Source organism: Anas platyrhynchos, chromosome 2 (genome assembly GCF_047663525.1).
Source record: "Anas platyrhynchos isolate ZD024472 breed Pekin duck chromosome 2, IASCAAS_PekinDuck_T2T, whole genome shotgun sequence".
Taxonomy (NCBI): domain Eukaryota; kingdom Metazoa; phylum Chordata; class Aves; order Anseriformes; family Anatidae; genus Anas; species Anas platyrhynchos.
Window position 1 is genome coordinate 140,086,058 of NC_092588.1, and position 20,924 is coordinate 140,106,981.

Consider the following 20,924-nt stretch of genomic DNA (forward strand, 5'->3'; position numbering starts at 1 on the left):
TTAGTATTGGACACCAAAAACAATAAGAAGCTACTCTGGAACTTTCTTGAACCATTTTTCAAAATTTAAGATACTTTATACCTCTCACCTAGGACTAGTCTACATTGAATGACCTCATTTTATTTTAAGAGGAAAACAGAGTAAAAGTGTCAGAAGGAAACACAGATAGTTACAACAGAACAGCTGATGGATGATGCTTTGCTTTGTTCATGCACCTTTTCTGCACAGCCTTACCTACACCCATCTTAATGACCTTAACAGGTTACCTAAGTTATTTGTGTATGCAAATATTGACATGAGGGCCTGTTATAGACAAAAATGAACAATAATGTTTTTTATTAAATTTTACCACATATTTTTCAATACCCAGAAATTTCTGATGTTATCAACATTTTTATTATTAAAGCACATTTTCAAAGTGAAGCTTAAAAGCAGAACTCCTCTCTCACATCTGCAAAAGAAAATTTGTCTGTGGTGTTTTGATCTTCATGCACGTACGGCCTGCTTGTAGACTTCACATTAAAAAAAACTTGCTGGAATTAACTTATGATTTAGGGGTTATAATTGTTTTTCAAGACAATTAAGGACAGCTTTTCACTGACTTGGCTACTTTTATCAATAACATTAACATACTAAAGCTACTTCTTAAAGCTGTCAGGCAGGTCCCCACAAAGCAATGCAGGAGGGAATTACTATCATCATTATTATCTAACCTAACATTTTTAGAATAGAATTCCAACAACATTTAATGAATAAAAACTCATCCAGAAAATCCAGGGAAGAAAAAAAAAAAAAAAAAAAAAAAAAAAAGGATCATTTAAAAAGCCTTGATTTCCTTTGTGCTGACTTAAAAGTATTTCTAACCAACCTGCCAAGGCTACAGATGTATGAGGGGGAAGTGTGGAAGGTATCTGTGTGGGAAAGCACAGACAAAGTAGAGATGTTGGCAAAACCCTGTGCAAGAACAAGACTTTCAGGATACCAAAAAGAAATACAGTTAAAAAGACTAAGGAGTCTTTACAAACCTCCAGTTTTTCAAAAAAATAAAAAATAAATAAAATAAAATAAATAAAATAAAATAAAATAAAATCACAGAATCACAGAATCTCTAGGTTGGAAGAGACCTCAAGATCATCGAGTCCAACCTCTAACCTAACACTAACAGTCCCCACTAAACCATATCCCTAAGTTCTACATCTAAACGTCTTTTGAAGACTTCCAGGGATGGTGACTCCACCACCTCCCTGGGCAGCCCGTTCCAGTGCCTAACAACCCTTTCAGTAAAGAAATTCTTCCTAACATCTAACCTAAAACTCCCCTGGCGTAACTTTAGCCCATTCCCCCTCGTCCTGTCACCAGGCACATGGGAGAACAGGCCAACCCCCACCTCGCTACAGCCTCCTTTAATGTACTTATACAGAGCAATAAGGTCGCCCCTGAGCCTCCTCTTCTCCAGGCTGAACAAGCCCAGCTCCTTCAGCCGCTCCTCATAGGACTTGCTCTCCAGGCCCCTCACCAGCTTCGTCGCCCTTCTCTGGACCCGCTCAAGCACCTCCATGTCCTTCTTGTAGCGAGGGGCCCAAAACTGAACACAGTACTCGAGGTGCGGCCTCACCAGAGCCGAGTACAGGGGGACGATCACCTCCCTAGCCCTGCTGGTCACAGTGTTTCTGATACAAGCCAGGATGCCGTTGGCCTTCTTGGCCACCTGAGCACACTGCTGGCTCATATTCAGCCGACTGTCCACCATCACTCCCAGGTCCTTCTCTGCCTGGCAGCTCTCCAACCATTCCTCTCCCAGTCTGTAGCTCTGCTTGGGGTTATTGCGCCCCAGGTGCAGGACCCGGCACTTGGCCTTGTTGAACTTCATACAGTTGACCTCAGCCCATCGGTGCAGCCTATCCAGATCCTCCTGCAGAGCCTTCCTACCCTCGAGCAGATCGACACACGCACCTAGCTTGGTGTCATCTGCAAACTTACTGAGGGTGCACTCAATGCCGTCATCCAGATCATTGATGAAGATGTTAAAGAGGACCGGCCCAGGAAGAGGAAAACGGTAAAAAAGACTGATTATTGCTAGACTTGTGGTAACAAGCTTTAAAAAGAACTATCATGAAAAAGAAAAACTAAACAATTTTTTTAAAATTAGCAATTAACTTAGGTAGGGATCACATTGACCAAATGAAAGCAAAATATTGAATATTGCCGAATGTCTATAGGGACATCAAGATTAACATTTGATTATAAAGATTAAACAGCTTTTAGTACAATTTTATTATTAAACCATCCAAAAAGCATATTTGAAAACTAATCTTAACAGAAAAGCATTACTTTATACACCTACACAGTTCAGGTTTTATTATTTGCGTTCAGAAAGCTATTATCTACATGGGACTATAAATTGGCCAAGGTCATTTAGAGCAATGACTCTAACACAAATAAATTTTGCTTAGCAAATCAACTATGGCTGCATTTAGACAACTGAAGTTTCTGTAACTGCATTTGAATAAAATGAACCATGTGTTCCGTCATCAGGCTTGATACTTTAGTATATAAGTGCAACAGTCTTTGTGTTTCAAGGCAAGAAAACTTCTGAAAATCTAAAAATGTTAGCAATATTCTGTAGCAAATTTTAGAAATACTGTGCTAAATCATGCCTCTAGCACCAAGCAAAGATGCACAGATTGCTACTGGTTCACTGAAGCATAATCCTAATATGACCCTAAAAAAATGGTTTATAAAATGAACACAGCAGATGAAATAACCTAGGCCCAGCCCAGCAGTGGATTACAATGTATGACAAAATAAGCAAGAAAACAAAGACTGGCAGGATGTCCCCTCAGCTTTGGGTTTGCACAAAAGCTAAGGGATTTTCCTTTGTGCAACAATCTGCTTGCAGAACTCTTGGAGCTGGCCACAGAGATCTACCAAAATGTTTGGTCTCCTGTACCCTGATGACTAAAGTCTTTGGAACAAGTGTGAAGATTTGTCATTCCACTAAACCAATATGAGAATGAAACTGTGCCTCTATATTTACTGGCTTTTTTCTTCTTTTTTTTTTAATGAAAATAACAATCTAACATGAGATAAATTCCATCCTCAGAAACATACACTACCCCATTGAGATGTTAATAGAGAAGCCAAGAAGAATGCCACCACATATTAAGCTGGCAGAGGACTTCCCTCCAGAGAAGAGATCACTTTACATCCCCTCCATAGTTTGGATAGAGTTGAAAGGACAAAAAGCAACTTCCCTGTGAAAGTCAGGAGGGTTTCATGAAGATGGGATATACTAAGGCTAGAGCCAAATGTAAAGACATATGAAAAACATTATTTTCACTGGGCTTCCAATTCTGTGACCACATCTATAACATTAAATGGATATTCTCATATAATTGTCACATGTTTTTATATATCAATACCCTAGCAAGTTACTTTTACCTGATACTTAGGAAAGCCTTAATTGATTAGCCTTTAGAAGTAAAATGTAAAGACCACAAGCTGGCAGGACTAGACCATTACATTTATAAAATATCTCAATATTACTGGATGTATGCAGTTCTAAGAAAGGAATCACTAAAGGGAATTTAATTATCAACAAAAAAAAACAGCCTAGAGAACAAATGCTAGTAGTAATACAAATAGTAGCGGTAGAGAGACTTTAGATGCAACTTTTTCATACTGCACAAAGAAAACACTCTTTTGGCTTAGTTTAGGACAATTCTGAGAAGGAAAAAAAAAAAAAAAAGAGGCATGTCAACAAAGTAATGTCAACAAAGTAACAAAGTATTGAATAATTATTAGGGTGTTTGAGTTAAATTGAATGAAAGGAAAAAGCAAAAGCAGATAGCTACTACATTTGCTTATATTTCCAAATGAATACCATATGAGGACTTAAGCAACTTGGATAGTAAAATCAGCTGAAAGGATGAGATATTGATCTGACTTTGGATGAGCTTCAGTGTTTCTTTTTCGATATTAAAATTAAGCTTTTCTAGAACCTCTATTCAAACTAAAGTAAAAATCTCAATAGAAATGCTCCATATCTAACATCGTCAATATCCACTTCAAAAACAGTATTAGAAGTAACAAATTGGATTAGAAGAAGAAAAGGCACATAAGGTAAAAAAATGCATCTCAAAGACTAGAGAGTGAAGGGGCAAAGTTAGTGATACAAATGTAAGATTTTTTTTAGGTGTTTGAAAGCAAAAAGTGAAAACTCCCCCAATCATCCAAATAAAAAGAAAATACAAAAGGAAATGCAGATATTCTTCAGACAGAAGACAGAATACAAACAGAATTCAGTCAAAATTAAACAATAATCTTACTCAATATTCAGTAAGCATGATGATAATGGGAGAGAAAAAAAAATAAGGATGGCTAATCGAGTTTGGAAAGGTAATTAATGAAACTGAAATGGGACTGAAATGCAGATTTTTGTGTGCCCAAATTGGAAGACTCTGGAAATGACTATCCAAGTGCAGTAAATAAATCCCTGGCACTTTGAAATCACAAATCTCATAATAAGGACTATGAAAGTATCTATCAAATCATGCACAGCAATCACAGAGAAGAACTACAAAGTAATAAGTTTTTTATTTTAAGTTAGAAAAGATGAATACTGATCTAAAAATTGCATATCTAGATACAGGTAGAAGATATCTGATTTCACGAATAATTCAGTGAGCTTTGCTGATAGTAGAATGATTCTAAAGGGTTGAAAGGCTCCCAGGTGGAAATACCTCAAGGGCCTTACTGGGATCAATTTTATTACATATTTTTATTAATGAGGTACTGTGGTAAAGATGATTCTCTAGGAAAAAAAAAAATGACTGAGTTTGAAGTCTAGAGTAACAGGATGGGATTTAATATTACTTAAAGCAAAAATATGCTCTACGGAGAATTTCTACTGCAAGACACGAGTTTACTAGTCAGAAAGAGGTGTATTTGCATATCTGAATCAATCACATAATGACTGTAGGACACCAGAATGGCCATGGAGAAAAGCAAATACAACTCTGAAATGAATCAGGCCAAACTATTTTTAAAATCTCACTTACAATAGTGTGAAAAACACTATGGTTCTCTGTGCTCAAAAGAGTTGATTTCCCATTAAGAACAGGCAGGGGCAGGACTTTGTGGAATAGTGAGACTTTTTCAAGGACACATGAAGACTACCTACTTCTTCAGCATCATTTAAAAAGTCTGAGAATGACAGCTCTCTTTACGTATACATGGGAGGTAGGTGCAAACAAAAAGACAACTCTAGCATGCAAATAGACGTAGCCTTGCCATGAAGAAATTTAGTATGCAAACTGAAATGAGGCTTCTAAACTTCAGTAGGCAAAGTTATGAAACAACCTTCAAAAAGCATAAAAAGTACTGAAAAGATGGACTTGCAGTTTGACACATCTGTTAAGAAGTTTACGTGACATGCTTGTCCACAAGAGAGAGAACTAGAGCTGATGACTCAAGACACCCACTCTCGTACTGTCTCCTATGTTCCCAAGTTACCACTAACAAAATTTGCACATATAAATAACAACCAGAAGCCATACCAATCAGCTGTTTTATCATCTTCAATAAAACCTGAAACAGTTTTCCAAAGGTCCTCAGTATCATTATCCCCATCATGTAGGAAGGGAAATGGAAGTGATGTAGCTTGTCACAGGTAACAAGAAATACCATCAGCAAGGTGAGGAATAAAAAGCAGACTTCCTAAACTCAGAATTGTACCGTGCTGTTTTAGCACAAACCAGCATAAGTTTATCTATGCATTAAATCATGTCTAAGAAAAATTGTCTAACAAACAAATAGCACCTTGGTAACATGTGGTTAGACACCAAAAGCCAAAAATCTCATTGGTTTCAAGATCAGGTTCAAAACACGTATGACAATTTCTGTGAGGCAATTCTGATGACACTGATGACTCAGTGACCCTTCCAGGGCAACGTTCCTAAATGAAGTGAGTCAAAGTGCTCATTAAACAGGAAATTCTTCCTGAAACACCTCTCTTCTATTGGGGCAGTCCTTGAAAACTGATAAGAAATAGAACTGAGTAAATGGACCAGTTTCTGTACAGTACACTTTTCAGAACAGAAACCAAACACTGAACAGGATATGAAAGTGAATGAATGCCAGATCCACAGGATACATTTTAACAGCCAGCTTTATTACTTTAACAGAGGAGGACTGTATGTTTCAGGTCCCAACCCTCCCACTTTATTTGGAGTCAGTGTCAGAAAAGGTCATATTGCAAAATATAAACAAATTACTAACACGGAGCAGATTTCCTCAGATTGTCCAAGTTCCTCAAGTCATTCACGACCATAGAAATACCTTCTCCTGCAGAAACAAGCCTACCAGCTAAATCCTAAGCCTCGTTTATACCTGTGGGATATATTTTGCTCCCAAGTCTCATTTATACATCTGGTACATATTTGTATGCTGCTCCCAAAGCAACAACAACCAGAATAGCCGCAGTTCCAGATACCTGCATCACACCCACATACACGTACAGACAGTTTACCTATCTTCTGCCGATCCAAACCCCAAAATCACGGCAAAAGTCAGTTCCTACATCTGATAGATGAAGCATGTCATCCCTAAAAGTTCGGGCCTGGCATAATAGCTGTGATTGTGTGATCAACACATTTACTCCCAAAGTTATCTTAGTCACCTACCAGTAACATCGTGAGGTTCTATCAGCTGCAGCCTGTCTCACTGATTATGCACCAAGTTTCCTGTCAGGGGTCTCTGACCAGGCTAATTTTGCATGTGGCAATAACCACCTAATCAATCCGTGTCTTTCTAAATCGTAATGGAGCACCTGCACATCCAGACATGAATCTTCCTCCTGACATCCTCCACAAACATAAATTACAAGTTTACTGCACAGTCCAGACAAGTCTCGGTGACCCCTTGACAGGGCAAAGAGAGGTCACGCAACAATCTGATTTTCAGCATCCACTCCTTCTACCTTTCCACTTTCTGAATCTTAAAGCCTGCTGTTGTAGTTAGTATAACTCTGCAATCCCACAGGAATGCAACTTTGAAGTGACAACTTGCTCGTAACTAGGATAACATAAGCAATATTTCCATTAGCAAGTATTGAAGCACAACAGGAGCAGATCTGTAGAATGAAACAGTTGTTGCTGAGTACATAAAGTCCATGTTGTATGGCAGGGGAGAGTAGTTATGAGCTAGCCATAGTTTGGGCCAATGGACTGGATACACTTTAGCAGCTGGAGCACATCAGTCAGTTTAGTTTCACCTAAAATTAATCCACATTTATACTCCAACACAGTCCTACAATGCCAAGGACAGTGTAATGGCTGGAATAATTAGAAGATTCACTTAAAAACCACACTTCCAGTCCAAGCTAAAATGTTAGTGGTTGAAACTGTCTAACTCTTGACTAACTAATACCTGGTCAGCTAATTTCAGTGGCCATGCAAGAACACCAGTGGTTATTCTATTCTTTAGGAGGCTTTTAATACCTTTAAATACCCCCTTCACCTCCTCTCAGGTCTTTCCATGGCTTGGCTAGTTACCAAATACCTCGATAATTTTAGTTGTTTTTGTACAAAAAATAACACCAGTAAGACCTACATAGGTAAGGAATATCTGTCATATCCAAGTTACCTTTGCATCTTAGTCTTCTAAAATTTTCCAATGAAGGCTCTGAAAGGCTTTCTAGTCTGTAACAGAGAGGCTGAAAACAGAGAGGCTTTCTCCCACAGGCTGAAAAGAGAAAGGAGCAGGATTCCTGTTCAGCATTGGTACACTAAGACACAGCCCTGAAGACAGCCAAACCTGGACAGGATGCAAACTTTTCAATTTCCCTGTAAGCCAATCCTCCCTTTTTCCCAAATATCAAACATGCTGTGCCAAAACTCTCACCAGCCACACTACCCTTCATAGCCACTTACCCACCCACTATTCTGGAACTGATAACAGGTACCCTGTTATGCCAAACCCTATAAAAATCAGTTAACACCAGCAATGCAAGTCATGGCCTTTGAGCAACCTGTTCTAGTGGATGGTGTCCCTGCCCAGGGCAGGGGGGGTGGAATTAGATGATCTTTAAAGAGTCCTTTCCAACCCAAACCATTTTATAATTCTGGAGTACATTTCTCCTTCTCTGGGATGGAAAAGAACTGGACTGTCCAAACTGGTTACTGCTTCCATTTTATACCATCATTCCCTAGTGAAGACTGGGGTTGGCAGACAGAAAGCAGAGGCAGCAGGAGTGAGGCTCAGAAAGACTGAAAACAACCAGCTTTGAAGTTCAAAATAATCACCTCTCAAATGTCATCTTCCTCATACTGGTCTTTCCTAAACTCCAGTATTTAGTTACTACCAGGACTGAGGTTCAGACTGCATCCATTCGCTGCTATTTTTCAATACCTGCCCCTTCTACCTCGTCTTTCTGGAGGTCTGAACAGGGTAACTAAGTTACCAAATGAGGACAGATGGGAGAAAAATAAATTAATTCAAGGCTGCTCTGAAAAAAAAAAAAATACTTACAGATTTTCATTAAAATATTGTGGTTGCTAACAGTGGAAGTATGTTGGTACAAGCTAGGGAAATAACTTTTCAAATAAAAAGTACACAAACATTTCTGTAACTAAACTATTATTTGAATAGAACAGAAAGCATTAGAAAGCAATACTTCTGTCACCCTAATCTGCTTTTTGGAAAAGTAGACACTTATCTTCTAAGATCTCTGTAGAAATATGCAGAAATGTCACGTAAACTTTTGCTACTTCCTGTCTTGTATTAGAATGGTTAAAAAGGTTAATCATTACACTTTCTACAGTGCTGGCTTTGTCACAACTAATGTAACTACTGACAAGCTAAGGAAAACACAGACATAAAATGTTAACATGCAGAAAAAATAACTGAGTGGCACAGAGGACTAGATACCCCTGCTGTCAAGGTCAATGAAGTCTATGAGCATTACAGGGGTGAGACATTCAAATCTCCAAGGATCAAGATTAAAGATGGTATTAGCTTTAGAAGAAGCAGAGCATCTTGTTCTTCAGCAGGAGGTTTACTGCCTGAGATGCTGCCCTAGCAACTGATGCACAATACAAAAGCATCAGATAAGACAGAATTAAAAGCTGAAATGATAAGCAGGTAATGGACAATATAGGAAAACAAAGAAATAAGAAATTATCTTTTCCTTACAAGTACTTAATTACTCAAGGATCTCTGCAGTTGCTAAATCCCAGTGTTCATCTTCTTGGTTAATTAATTTCTTTTTTTTCATTTTAAAAGCTTCATTTTAATTAGCTCCTAAACTGAGTTACTATAAAAAGAGATTTTATTTTCATTTTCTTTTTACTATATGTAAAAAACACTGGCTTCAAAAATATATTCTCATTAAAAGTAATGAGTGATTTTGATATTACTTGAATATATATTGAAATGAATATGAAAAAATTGGGGGTAAAGAGGTATCATCTTTATTTAGTTGCTTTGCACCATAAGAGAAAAAGCCATATATTTAAATGTCAGAAACCTTCCAAGTTGACTTAGTCTTGAAGTCAGTAGTGTTTAATGAGACTCAAATCCTTCAGTCAGATGACAGATAGATTGATGCTTACAATAGTTGCCACAGAACACTTTTTATTGTTGTCTTCATTACAGCTTGTATTTTTTCGTGCCATAAACAACAGCACAAAGCAGCACATGTACTACAGTCAATACTGCAGCAAAATGTGAAAAGAGCATAACTGACAATTTTATGTTTAGGTTTACATAGCTGTTTTAGTCTCCAATTAGGATATTCAGAGTTTTTAATAAGTACATATTGACTGAAGATTTTACTTCTCCATCCATAGCACATGCATTTGTTGACAAGATATTTTAGTTAGCATGGATTAAAATGAAGTCCATGAAACACTATGCTATATATCTGAAGACTATATAAACTACTTTTGTCTTTCATATAAGTCTTGATTTGCAATTTAATCTGAGCATTGTATCACAAATAGAAAATGAAACAAGGAAGAAATAAATTTAATCTTTTTCTTTTCTATCTTCTAACTAGATACTTCTCTTTTATTATTATTTCAATGAGAAAAAGCCAAAGAGGTGTTTTTCTAGACTGGACTGAATGTTTTGATCATTGAGAAAAAGACCGTTCTCTACTAAATTAAAGTGTATCTCATGTAAAGCATCCCCCCAATCCGAACACACATTTAACCAAATACAGGCTTAACATGATCCATGTAAAATTTACTAGTGTCAGAGACATAAATGAGAAAAATGCCTTTGATTTTGAATTTGAATGACACTGTTTTAATGTAACACAAACACGTTTTAATTATCTCTCCATGATGCTTACCTTTGTTGCTGTTTTCTAAAGAAAAACATGTCAGGACATCTCTATTAAAATATTTAGGTTATCATTTGATTCAATTCCACTTGAAGTCAACAGTTTTGCAACCAGTTTACAATTAGCATTCATTTCTCATGCATGAGTTGACCCACTTAAACAATACAGTAATTCCGTGCCTTTAGGGATCTTTCTAGATGACTTGTTTTACTTCCACCACACAACTCATTTTACTTTGTCAATATAGTGAGCAAGGTTACAGTCATCCTGTCAAATTTATTTATTTAAATTAGAATCAGAAAGACTACAGTTCCCTGTGGAACTTCACGGAAAACTTTCTGAAACTTTGAGATTTATTTTAAATTCATAAAAGCACCACAGCTGTAATCACCTAATTTCATATAAAAACAGTGATACAGAACAAAATAATATTTATAGTCATTTCTTCTATAAACTCATTTAAAAGACTTGTGAAATCCTAGAAAAAAAAAATGCATAATAAAGCATTGCTACCCATAACATATTTGATTAAAAAGAGAGCAAAGAGGTTTGTTTTCTAACTGAGCCTACAGAATATAGACAGATGGAATTTAAAAGGCAGCTACATACATGTAGCTTCCTTTGACTTCCGGAGATCCACTTAACCTAAGATATTTCCCCTTACATCTCTGAGGACAGTTTCAGTCTCACATTTGTGAGGATTTTTTTGAGGTCACTTATCATTGCTCGCTGTGGCTGCTGAAAGGGAGCCTTCCCCAGCAGAAATTATCCCTAGGTCACAAGCTATTCAAGTCCAAACAGACTCAGCTCTGACAGACATTTCCAGTTCCATTTTAGAAACCTGCCGATGTAGAGTTTCTTTCACATATTTGTATGTGAACTTCACTATACATCTGTGTTTAGTATTTCAGTGGACCCATGCACCCTTCTGAATTTGCGCATCTAATGCTATCACAGGCAGTATGGGATATAATACCTCAAACTATTCACTGATGTCCATTATAAATCCCTACTTGTTAATGCTGGAAGTTTTTCCAAATGCAGTTGCCTCTCCTGGGCAGGGTTTTGTTTTCCAGCTTCTCAATTGTAAAATCTTTCAGTTCTTTCTGTTGAAGAGTTATGCATCTTTCCATCTGCACCCATAGAATACGACCTTATGTGTTAAGTTATACACTGCAGCAAAATGAAAGTCCACCTGTTCAGTAGAATATTTCCAGTAGTTAAAGTTATACGTAGTTGGAGTTATACTAACTACAACAGCAGTAGTTAAAGTTATTCAGTTCCAACTGTACCAACAGATCCTTACACAATGATTGCAATGAGCAGCTAGCAGTCCAAAATGGCATCATTTTTGAGTCCAAAAATACCATTTCTTCCAATGTGTTGGGAGTTATTGTCACGTATATCACAGAAATTAAGAAAACTGGGAGACCAAGACTGAGAAGGTTATGGGGACAGTAAGAGTCAGTGTCACCCCAGATGCAAAAGGAGCACACTGCTCTGCATTCTCAGTGAAACTCTCCTCTCCAGCAAATGGCTGTAAAATTAGCTAGCAAACACTGTGCCTCCCCCTTCCTCTAATGGACAGCTGACACAGAAGATAAAGGCTTACTCTTGATGCCATTTAGTGGATAGGCATGAATACTTCTATTTCTGTGGTTTATTTTTTTTTGTGTGTAAATAAGGACTGCATAAATGGGGATTCCAACACCTTCCCCTTTCTTAGACCACACTGAAAATAATTAAATTCAAGACAGTAAAGAAGTGAGAAAGAAGCTCTGAGGAAAAGTCCAGAAGAAAGTTACTGGTTGTTTTTAGAGCAACATTTTATGGTCTGCATAATATCATACTACACAGAAAAATATAATAAATGAAAGAAAATATTACAAAGCTGAATACACAGTGACTATTATTCTACATAGGGATCAAAGTAGGAAGAAGTGAAGAAAGCAGAATGACATTATATAATTTAATACATTTTACTGACAATGTAGGTAAAGAATTCACATAGACAGGGACCAATTTAACATTGTGTTCTCCTAAATTCTGTATAATATTTTAATAATGACCATTAGTGAAGGATTTTTCTTTTTTAAGTTGAACTTACACTGAGGCTTGAAACTCATTCTCAAAGGTCTCCAGCTGCTCACTTAGCACAATTTCTGTCTAAAATACTACTTACTTTTCCTTAGACTCATCGTTTCTTAAGCATGTGTTCAGTCATCGTACAAATTTCTCAAAGCTGTACAGTATGCAAAAGCTATAAAAGAATCTGCAGAAAATACTCGGTCATCAAAAATTGATGGGATTCTTTTGCTAAGTCATTTCAAAAGCATTTATTAGGACTCTGCATTTAAAGGCAGAATTATTTCTGCTTACTTAGAATAAAAACTCAAAATACTTCAACACAAAAATACCAGAAAGCCAAATGACATAGGGCTTCTCAGAATCTGTATTTGTATGTATCTATACAAAGCAAGACTAAAAGAGGAATCCGGAACTGGGACAAGTTTGGAAATGACTCTATACGTGCATGCTCACTGCATCAGAGTACAGAAGGAATCTTCTTTGAGATACATTAGCTATGGGAATGACATATTCAACTTCCTATCTTCCAAACATAAAAAAAAATGCTGTTGCAATCAAGTGTTATTTGCTTAATTCCATGAGTTACACATTCCAAATGCAGTTTTGTGGAATTAAGCCTAGAGCACACCCAATAATGAATAGCTTTTGGAGCTGCATTAAACTGTCAGAGGAGACAACAGGAGCAGAAGGCAATCAGTATCATGGCACATTGAGCCTTACGCTTCTGCTACGTGCATGCAGCAGTTCATAAACCAGTCAGCAAGTGCTATTCTTTTTATGTTAGCAGATACAGTTGTCATATATCATTAAACGCATATTTTCCAAAAGAAAAAAAAATCATGCTTAGTAATATAAAGACAGTCAGATTAAAGTGTGAATCACTTCAGAAGCAGTGAATATACCAGCATTGCCTAGAATAAAATAAGCTCTTTTTGTATGCAATTTAACATGCTTACCCAGTCTCTTCATTGATGTGCCATGGCTGGTTTTGTGAAATGTAGACGTTCATGTTGCTGTCAGTTTTTCTTGTTCCCTTTCATGCTGTTCTTCTCCTTCACTTGAATTCAATGGAAAGAAAAAAGCCCTTAGAAATGAATATCTGCAGGCTGTACACTGTGAATCCTACAAATGGAACTCCAGGCCTTGTTGTTAACATCTCTTCCTGCCAATTTTCTCTACAATCTGTTTTGGCAATTTGAGAGACCATCTTATGTTTGAGCAAGTAAACAGGTTGAACAACCGTGCCAGTAACTTCCAAATGTGGAGCTATGGCTCAGTCTCTGTTAGGGCCAGTTTCTAATTTCAGATGTGCAGATGTGCACAAGTACAGTGATAATATGATCTTTTCTTCCCTGTTAGTTGATATATTAAGATATATTTGTATCGCATCTGAGGCAGTACCCAGTTCTTTATCTCGTGTCTTTTTCCAGAAAACACGTGTTTAGTCGATTCAAATTATGGGGGAAATCCTGTCCTCCATCACCTCCCTTGAAGCTGCATGAATGTAACTGAAGGCAGAATATCAGAGCGTTATCCTCAACACTTAAAAAAAAAAAAAAAAAAAAAAAAAAAAAAAAAATTGTTGGTTTTTACAAAAAATTTTTACAAAATGCTTTTTACAAAAATTTTTTCACTTTTTGTAAAATCAAAGAGAGGCTACAAAGCTACATGTTCAGTTTCTCATTCAAATCCACGTGCTGCTTTTAAAAATGTTACAAAATTTTCATTTGTAAGAAAGTTCTATTTCATATCATCAAAAATATATCTAGGAAAAGTGCATAACATATGGATTATTTTCTAAAAACCTTGTTTTCATACAAATAAGCAAAAGACTATTAATTTACTTCCTGGAACTAGGGTGTTTAAATAAAACTTGTTGGCTGTATTTGCAGCTTTTACAAAATCAGTTTTACTTCATGCTCTCTTTCTGCAGTTTTACTTTCATGCACTCTCCTTCAGTGCAGAGTTCAGCTCGCTGTACATGGGGAGCTGTACATACACCACCATTCACCAACGTGATTCAATGACTTTCTCTCCTGACTAAGGGACCCTCTTTTTTTAACTTAAAGTCTTAACCAAAGTAGGGTACCTTAGAAATGTGTTTTTTAAACCAAATCTAATCTGTTTTCTTGTTTTCTTTTTTTTTTTATCCTGAGGTACAGTTTCCATTTCACATACAGTTCAAACCTCCTGGAAAATAAGTTTCGTACATATAAAAGAACTGCAAGACTACATTTTGCTAGCTCTCATATCAAAGAAGGACACAGATATGTGCTTCTTCTTGCTTCCACATGATTTAAGTTCATATTAGCATGAAAGTGAAAGTGAGAAACGCTTACAGAGGGTCTCAATGTAATTGAGGGCAATCCTTATGATAGTTTCCATGTATCCTTCCAGCCATACAACCTAGTAAGCAGACTCTACTATTCAAGCATCAGCCTTTACCTTAATGAAAGCTTCACACTCCATCAATTTGTACAGAAACCTGTTTTGCTTTATACCTTGTAGAGATTTACCAGGAACAGATTTAAGAAAGAGAACTTATTTCACATAGGATAAAATATGTGTCAAAACATACATCTAGACATAAAAGTGTAATGGTATTAAGTTGCAGCTCATTGTTACAAACTGTTGTAAGTGTTCCATTTCCCTGAAGGAAAGATTATCGAGTTCCTACTTCTTCATTTAGACATGTGTCATGAGAGATCAATAAATAGACTTTTGCCATTTTCTTTAATTATTCTGTTTCTTTTGCCACCTTACCTTTTTCCTTGTAAAAGTTTACAGTTAGCTTATTGGTAAGATTGCCTATAAAAATATTTTAGGTTTTGTTTTTAATTTTGAGAATACTTGCTTTCATAATGAAAATCCTACCTCAAAGTTCAAACTGGTCAAAAAAACACTTGCAAGGTCTTAAAAACAAAAATAACACATTTCTCTGCACGAACAGTATACATTTCATGTGTATTAACTACATATTCAATGCCATGAAACAGAGAAATGCAGTGACATTGTCTGCACCAGAACTGATGAGAAACTTATATTTAAATAATTGAAAAAATAGTAACTTATAATACATTTTAGGAATTAATACATGTGAAAATGATTCAAATTTTAAAATGTCTGCTCAGCCATGCAAAGGATGCTAGAAATCTTGAAAGCTTGTCAATAAAAAACCTGCTTAGTTTATGCAGCCTTCTCTACATCAATCTAGACTAGCATGCTAGCATTCTTGGCTTACACCTTTCAAGCTAACTCAGTGCTGAGAAGCTGTAACAGCTGTAGCTTGCAGCAGCTGATCCTGAAAGACCAAGAGAGGCTTTGGGGTTCTTTCTAGTTCATGCTACACAACTGTAGAATATGTTTCTAACACTAAAAAAAAAAAAAAAAAAAAAAAGGGGGGCAGGGGGGTGGGGGCAAATTTCATTCTTTTCAATAAACTCCATTCTGCTCCTGGTACATCCACCAAGTCACAAAATACATTCCATTAGTTTGGTCTAAGTCTCCAGAAGCAGGATTGCTGCTGGCAAACCAGCAACTGAAATCCAACCTTCCCCTTCATTAAGCTGCTCTCCTCCCATTCTTCCTGCTTTTTACTCACAGGGTTTATATTGACAGCATAAGAAATTGTTTAAAAAGTCTTAGCACTACACTATTATTCATGTATCCTGCAAAACTTATCATCTACACAAAAGACAATATTTAATAAAGACTTCCACTAATTATTATCTATTATTGTTATTTTTTTATTATTTATCTTCATCAAAAATAGCTACACACTTACCCATTCAATGAAGCTGTTACAATTTTGTTTCAAATAGGCTCTTTGAAAAGTTTCTAATACTTCAAGGTGATATCAAAATAAAACTGAAAATTAAATATACATATTAGTATTCTTCACTTTTGCTATATATGAAACGTAGAATTATTTTAAGATTATTAAAGTGCTTACCTTTCAATGTCTTGAACCCTTAATTAGATCCTTATTCCATGATGTACACTGTTTATCTGCTAAATATAGAAACCACTCTGTGTGGAATGCTTTTCTATAATACAGGAGTTTACTAATTAGATTCAAGTTGTGGCCTATGCAGAATTAGCTTTCTAGGATGTAATGCTAAAAATCAAATGAGATTAACTTAGAGAAGTGTAAATGAAATGCAATTTCCTTTATCATGCACACATTAAAATTCCATTTTACCTTTCAAGATTAATTATTTCTAATAGAGTCCATGACATAAAATCTGTTTCGGCTGCATACATCAAGGAAAGAAAGCAACACTGTACTGTTAAGATTGGATGGAACAAACCTGCATTGTTAAGACAGGGTAGTTAGGAATGAAGAGACAGGAGCTGCATACCTAAGAACCAACAAAAAATAAGTGAAATACTTTTCACTTTTAAAAAGATATTTCTGGGTCTGAAAAGAAAGATGAATATGTTTGGCTTTGGAGCCAGACAGTATTATAAATTGTGCAACAAGGTCTTCTGCTAGAAGAGAAACCCCCTTATTCCACTGAAAAATAGAACTGGGAAGAAAATTGCTTTCCATCTCACAAAATTTCTCAAATTTGATTTAAAAAAACAAATAATCCCAATTTCAATAATAGAAAACCCAACATGTTTTGCACTAGAAAAAGTGTATGCAAATTGGCTATATCATACTATCCTATATTCTGATGTTGAGGGTACAACTCTTAGGAGGTCTAAATGAAATTTCTTGATTTGCCAATATCCAAAAATTATTGTCATAGACTGGCTGTATGTCAGCCTTTCCTAACAAAGCAGGTCCATGCTAGGAATTAAGCATCTGAGCACTGTTCGTTTCATCTCCTTGATGTGTTCCAGAACTACCCCGCACAAAAGAATCACTATTGCTCTAAGAAGTGATGTAGGTCATGAGAGGACCTAATTTAAGTTCCTAGTCTGAATAAAAATGCAGCTGATTAAAACCAGGGACTCACTGAAGTTTCCCAGATCCCCAAATGGAAGTCTTAATGGCCATGCTTTTTGGCACTCTGAAGGATACATCTTTCTCTTTCTCAAATCAGAAATTTCAGTTAGCCCCAAAATTAACATTAGGTATGAGCTTTAGTTCTCATCTTATCTACCCCCAGGATCATTTGCACAGCTCCTAAATTAACTGCTCTCCCCATCAGCCAAGGCTCCAGGAAATGAAAGCCCAATTTTTCACCTCAAAGACCAGCTCCGGACATCAAAAGAGTGACCAGAAAGGGAAGCTAGGAAAAGCCAGTGGTAGGCACTCTGCATCACTTCTAGTTCACACTAGTTGTTGTTACCTAATTTATACATATCAAAATTTGCAGTACGTGTCACCCAATAGTCCATCATGCAGTGAATTAAATGTTGTACAAATGAACAAAACATAAATGAATAACTTTGCAATGAAAACAAAAGTCATTAGAAGTTCCATTTTTAAATATTCCACTTGAAAACATTCCACATTCACGTTCTAAGCTAATGAAACACATGGTGAAGGTTTTCTATTTCCATTCCCTCCTCATCTTGCAAAACATTACCTTGTATGTATTTTCATTTAAAACTCAGTATCAAAGTTTTATTTGATTCTAAAAAACTCCACCTTGCAAGTTATGTTCTGACAGATCCTGCTTAAAAAAAGAAATATATATACAGCTAATTTTTGTAGTTTATATGTAAATAAATTGTACAAAATTATTCTGATTTCCTAGCATATCATTTAAAAAGCAAAAAGTGTAAAGTCATTTTAGTATAGAAAATACTGTGAGCATACTTGATGAAAGCTGGAGAGGTGAACACACATTGCCCATGTGCTGTACAAGTCCATAGTACAAAGTTGCACACACTTCAAAATCTGACATACACAAATCACTCACCAAATCAGACTCTTCACTCTCACAGACTTCATCAGAAACACCAACAAACACGCCTGTTCTTAGACACACTATTTCTCCATCTACAATCACTTTAGATGGCAGTCACATACATTACTGATTTGTTCCTGAGTCCTTTTCAGTCTTTGTAACTCGGGCGTATCGGTCACAATACTGAACCCTCTTCCTTTGCTTTCTTCAAAGTCTCTTTTGTATTTTACCTACAGAATAGAAAATACAGAACAGGGTTGTTTTTATTTTCCAGTGTGTGCCCCTAGCAAGTAACATTTTTCTTTCTGTGTAAATAAAGCATTTGTGAAAAGCTTTCAGCCCTTAAAGGGGAAGCCTTCCTCCATCCAAGAACAGAGATAGGCAGTAATTGGACAAACTTTCCTACTGCCCGAGTGATTGCCTCCTCCATGGTTGCAAGAAGGCTCACCTCCACAGGTACAGCACTGTAGAGAGAAGACTCTCCTCAGTCACTTCATTCTCAGAGCAGTAATGATAGAACTATGGGTGCCAACACAGCACTGACCAAGCACTTATTTTCACACAAAAAAAATAGCTATCACTAAATTTGGAGTCTTCTGATATACAGTTTCACATTTCAACCTTTCTTCATAATGAGTTCACCATCCTAGTTGAAACATAAATTATAATTGTAAAAGAAATGCTGCATGAAAAGAGTATTTAGAAGAGTGCAAAGTCAAACATTCATAACGTAGGAAGTGGCTGCCTGTACAAGCTTAATTTGTCCCTCTTGTACAAAGGCATTATGATATTGTCTTTAATCAGGTAATCATACGTTATCCTTTAACAGGCCCCTTGCTTTATTCTGTACACAGCAGAGATGGTTCCATATGTGGTTGTATCTTTGCGAACTGGGCTATTCAAATCCTACTGTACAGGTAGGGATATTAGCTTCTTCAGGAGCTTTTCTACAACTCTCGCCACAGTCATTAATCAATCCTCTTAATGCATCCTGGAAAGCAGGAATGACATTATCTACACTTCACCTACAACAACCTGTAAGGTGAAGTGAAGAAAGCTTAAGGTCCAAAAGCATACAAGGGTCCCAGGGTGCCCAGCCTCAGAAACCTAAAGTTTGAATATGTTCAAGTTATGGACTTATGTTGCTTGTATCAATACCCAGCATTTCTACAAATAAGTCCTGGGGATCTCAATTTCAACATAAGGAAACAAGATGAAATATGAATTATTTTAATAATTCATAATTGAACCACAGAAAAAACTCTGTAGCAAAGAGAGTTGGAACCCATGCCCCTCTCCATGGATGGATTCAACTAACTTATCCATAACCACTTCCTTTTAATTCTTATGTCCCCTGCCTTATTCACTACACAAATGCTAATTTCTCAACACATGAGAGGGCAGTTCTACAAAAAGCAGTATTCTCCTTTATGCAACTGATATCCAGAAAACCTGCTGCTTATGCACCAAATTCTCAGTTCAAGGTTGGCTTTAGCTTATTTCACAAGCCTTCATTTAATGTTATGATAGTGATATACAGGAAAACAATACCCCTAGATCACAAAAGTAAAGTTTCAAAGGCTATATAATACAGTTTGTCCTGTCCATCCTAATTCTAGATTTTTTTTGTTGTTGTTAGAAAAAATTCTAGCATTGCATTCTTAAATGGGTCAGTTTCATACAAAGGCACATCACACAAATCCTTAAGACAGTGCACTAAATAACCACAGCAACAAACAAACACTTTTACTACGCTATTCCTCTAGAGCTAGCTGAAATTCATACATTGATGGCTGTAGACTTCACACAATTATATTCTTTACAGGAGACCCTGAGACTAAATGAACAATGCTTCCACTCAAGTTTTTGAGGAAAGTGTGGACTGGCACTTCTGTCCTTCTGCCTTGAGTTTGGCCACTCTGCCCCTTTCCCTCTGTTGGACCACCATGATTAGGCATCACTTTGTCTCCCTCTGGGCTTCTAAACTAGCCTACTCCATCTCACCATGGCTTCTTGCTAAGTGCCTTGACCAAAGGGACTTCATATACCTTTCTCAGATATGCATTTTCCATTGCCTATTATCTTGCTTCATTTCTACCAAATGGCTGTCTTCCTGCTGACTCTCAGAGGCTTTCTTGAATATGCTCCACAGACCCAACATTCCAGGACTCTCTGCTGCTAAGAAGGAGGTACTCTGAGTACTTGTGAACTTTCATTATTTATTCACATAAAACTTTATCACATTTGCACCGATTCTCACGGCCAAGAATAGATGCCTAACACAAAAGGCTTTATTCCATATCAGCAGTCTTCAACTCCTCAGCCCTAAACACTAAAGACAACAGAGCTGTTCAACAAAAACAAGCATCAAGAATTTTAAATATGGGACTAAAATGTCCTAGTCTCAGTCCTGGAAACAGCTGAACATTTTGCCTAAAAATTCCAAATTTGGCCTGAGGCAGACAGCTGACATGGAAATGTTCAGTTTTACTGTTTAAAGTTCAGAAGAATTGTAAGCAACTGAAAACACCATCCTATAATGGGAAAGGGGCTCAGCCTTATAAGAGAGATTAGCTATTGTATGAAAGATCATTTCCTGTTATTAGTTCTAAATGTACAAGCCATTA

The 20,924-nt window shown here is 36.6% G+C and overlaps 1 protein-coding gene across 2 annotated transcripts in view; it reads right to left on the minus strand.

Moving 5' to 3' along the window:
• Positions 1–20,924, minus strand: part of NEBL (nebulette) — a 255,414-nt gene that overhangs the window by 121,724 nt on the left and 112,766 nt on the right. For both annotated transcript variants that reach the window (XM_027450658.3, XM_072033688.1), the window contains exon 4: positions 18,420–18,527. In XM_027450658.3, coding sequence (XP_027306459.1) covers positions 18,420–18,527 — 108 coding nt within the window. The remainder of the gene's footprint in view (positions 1–18,419; positions 18,528–20,924) is intronic.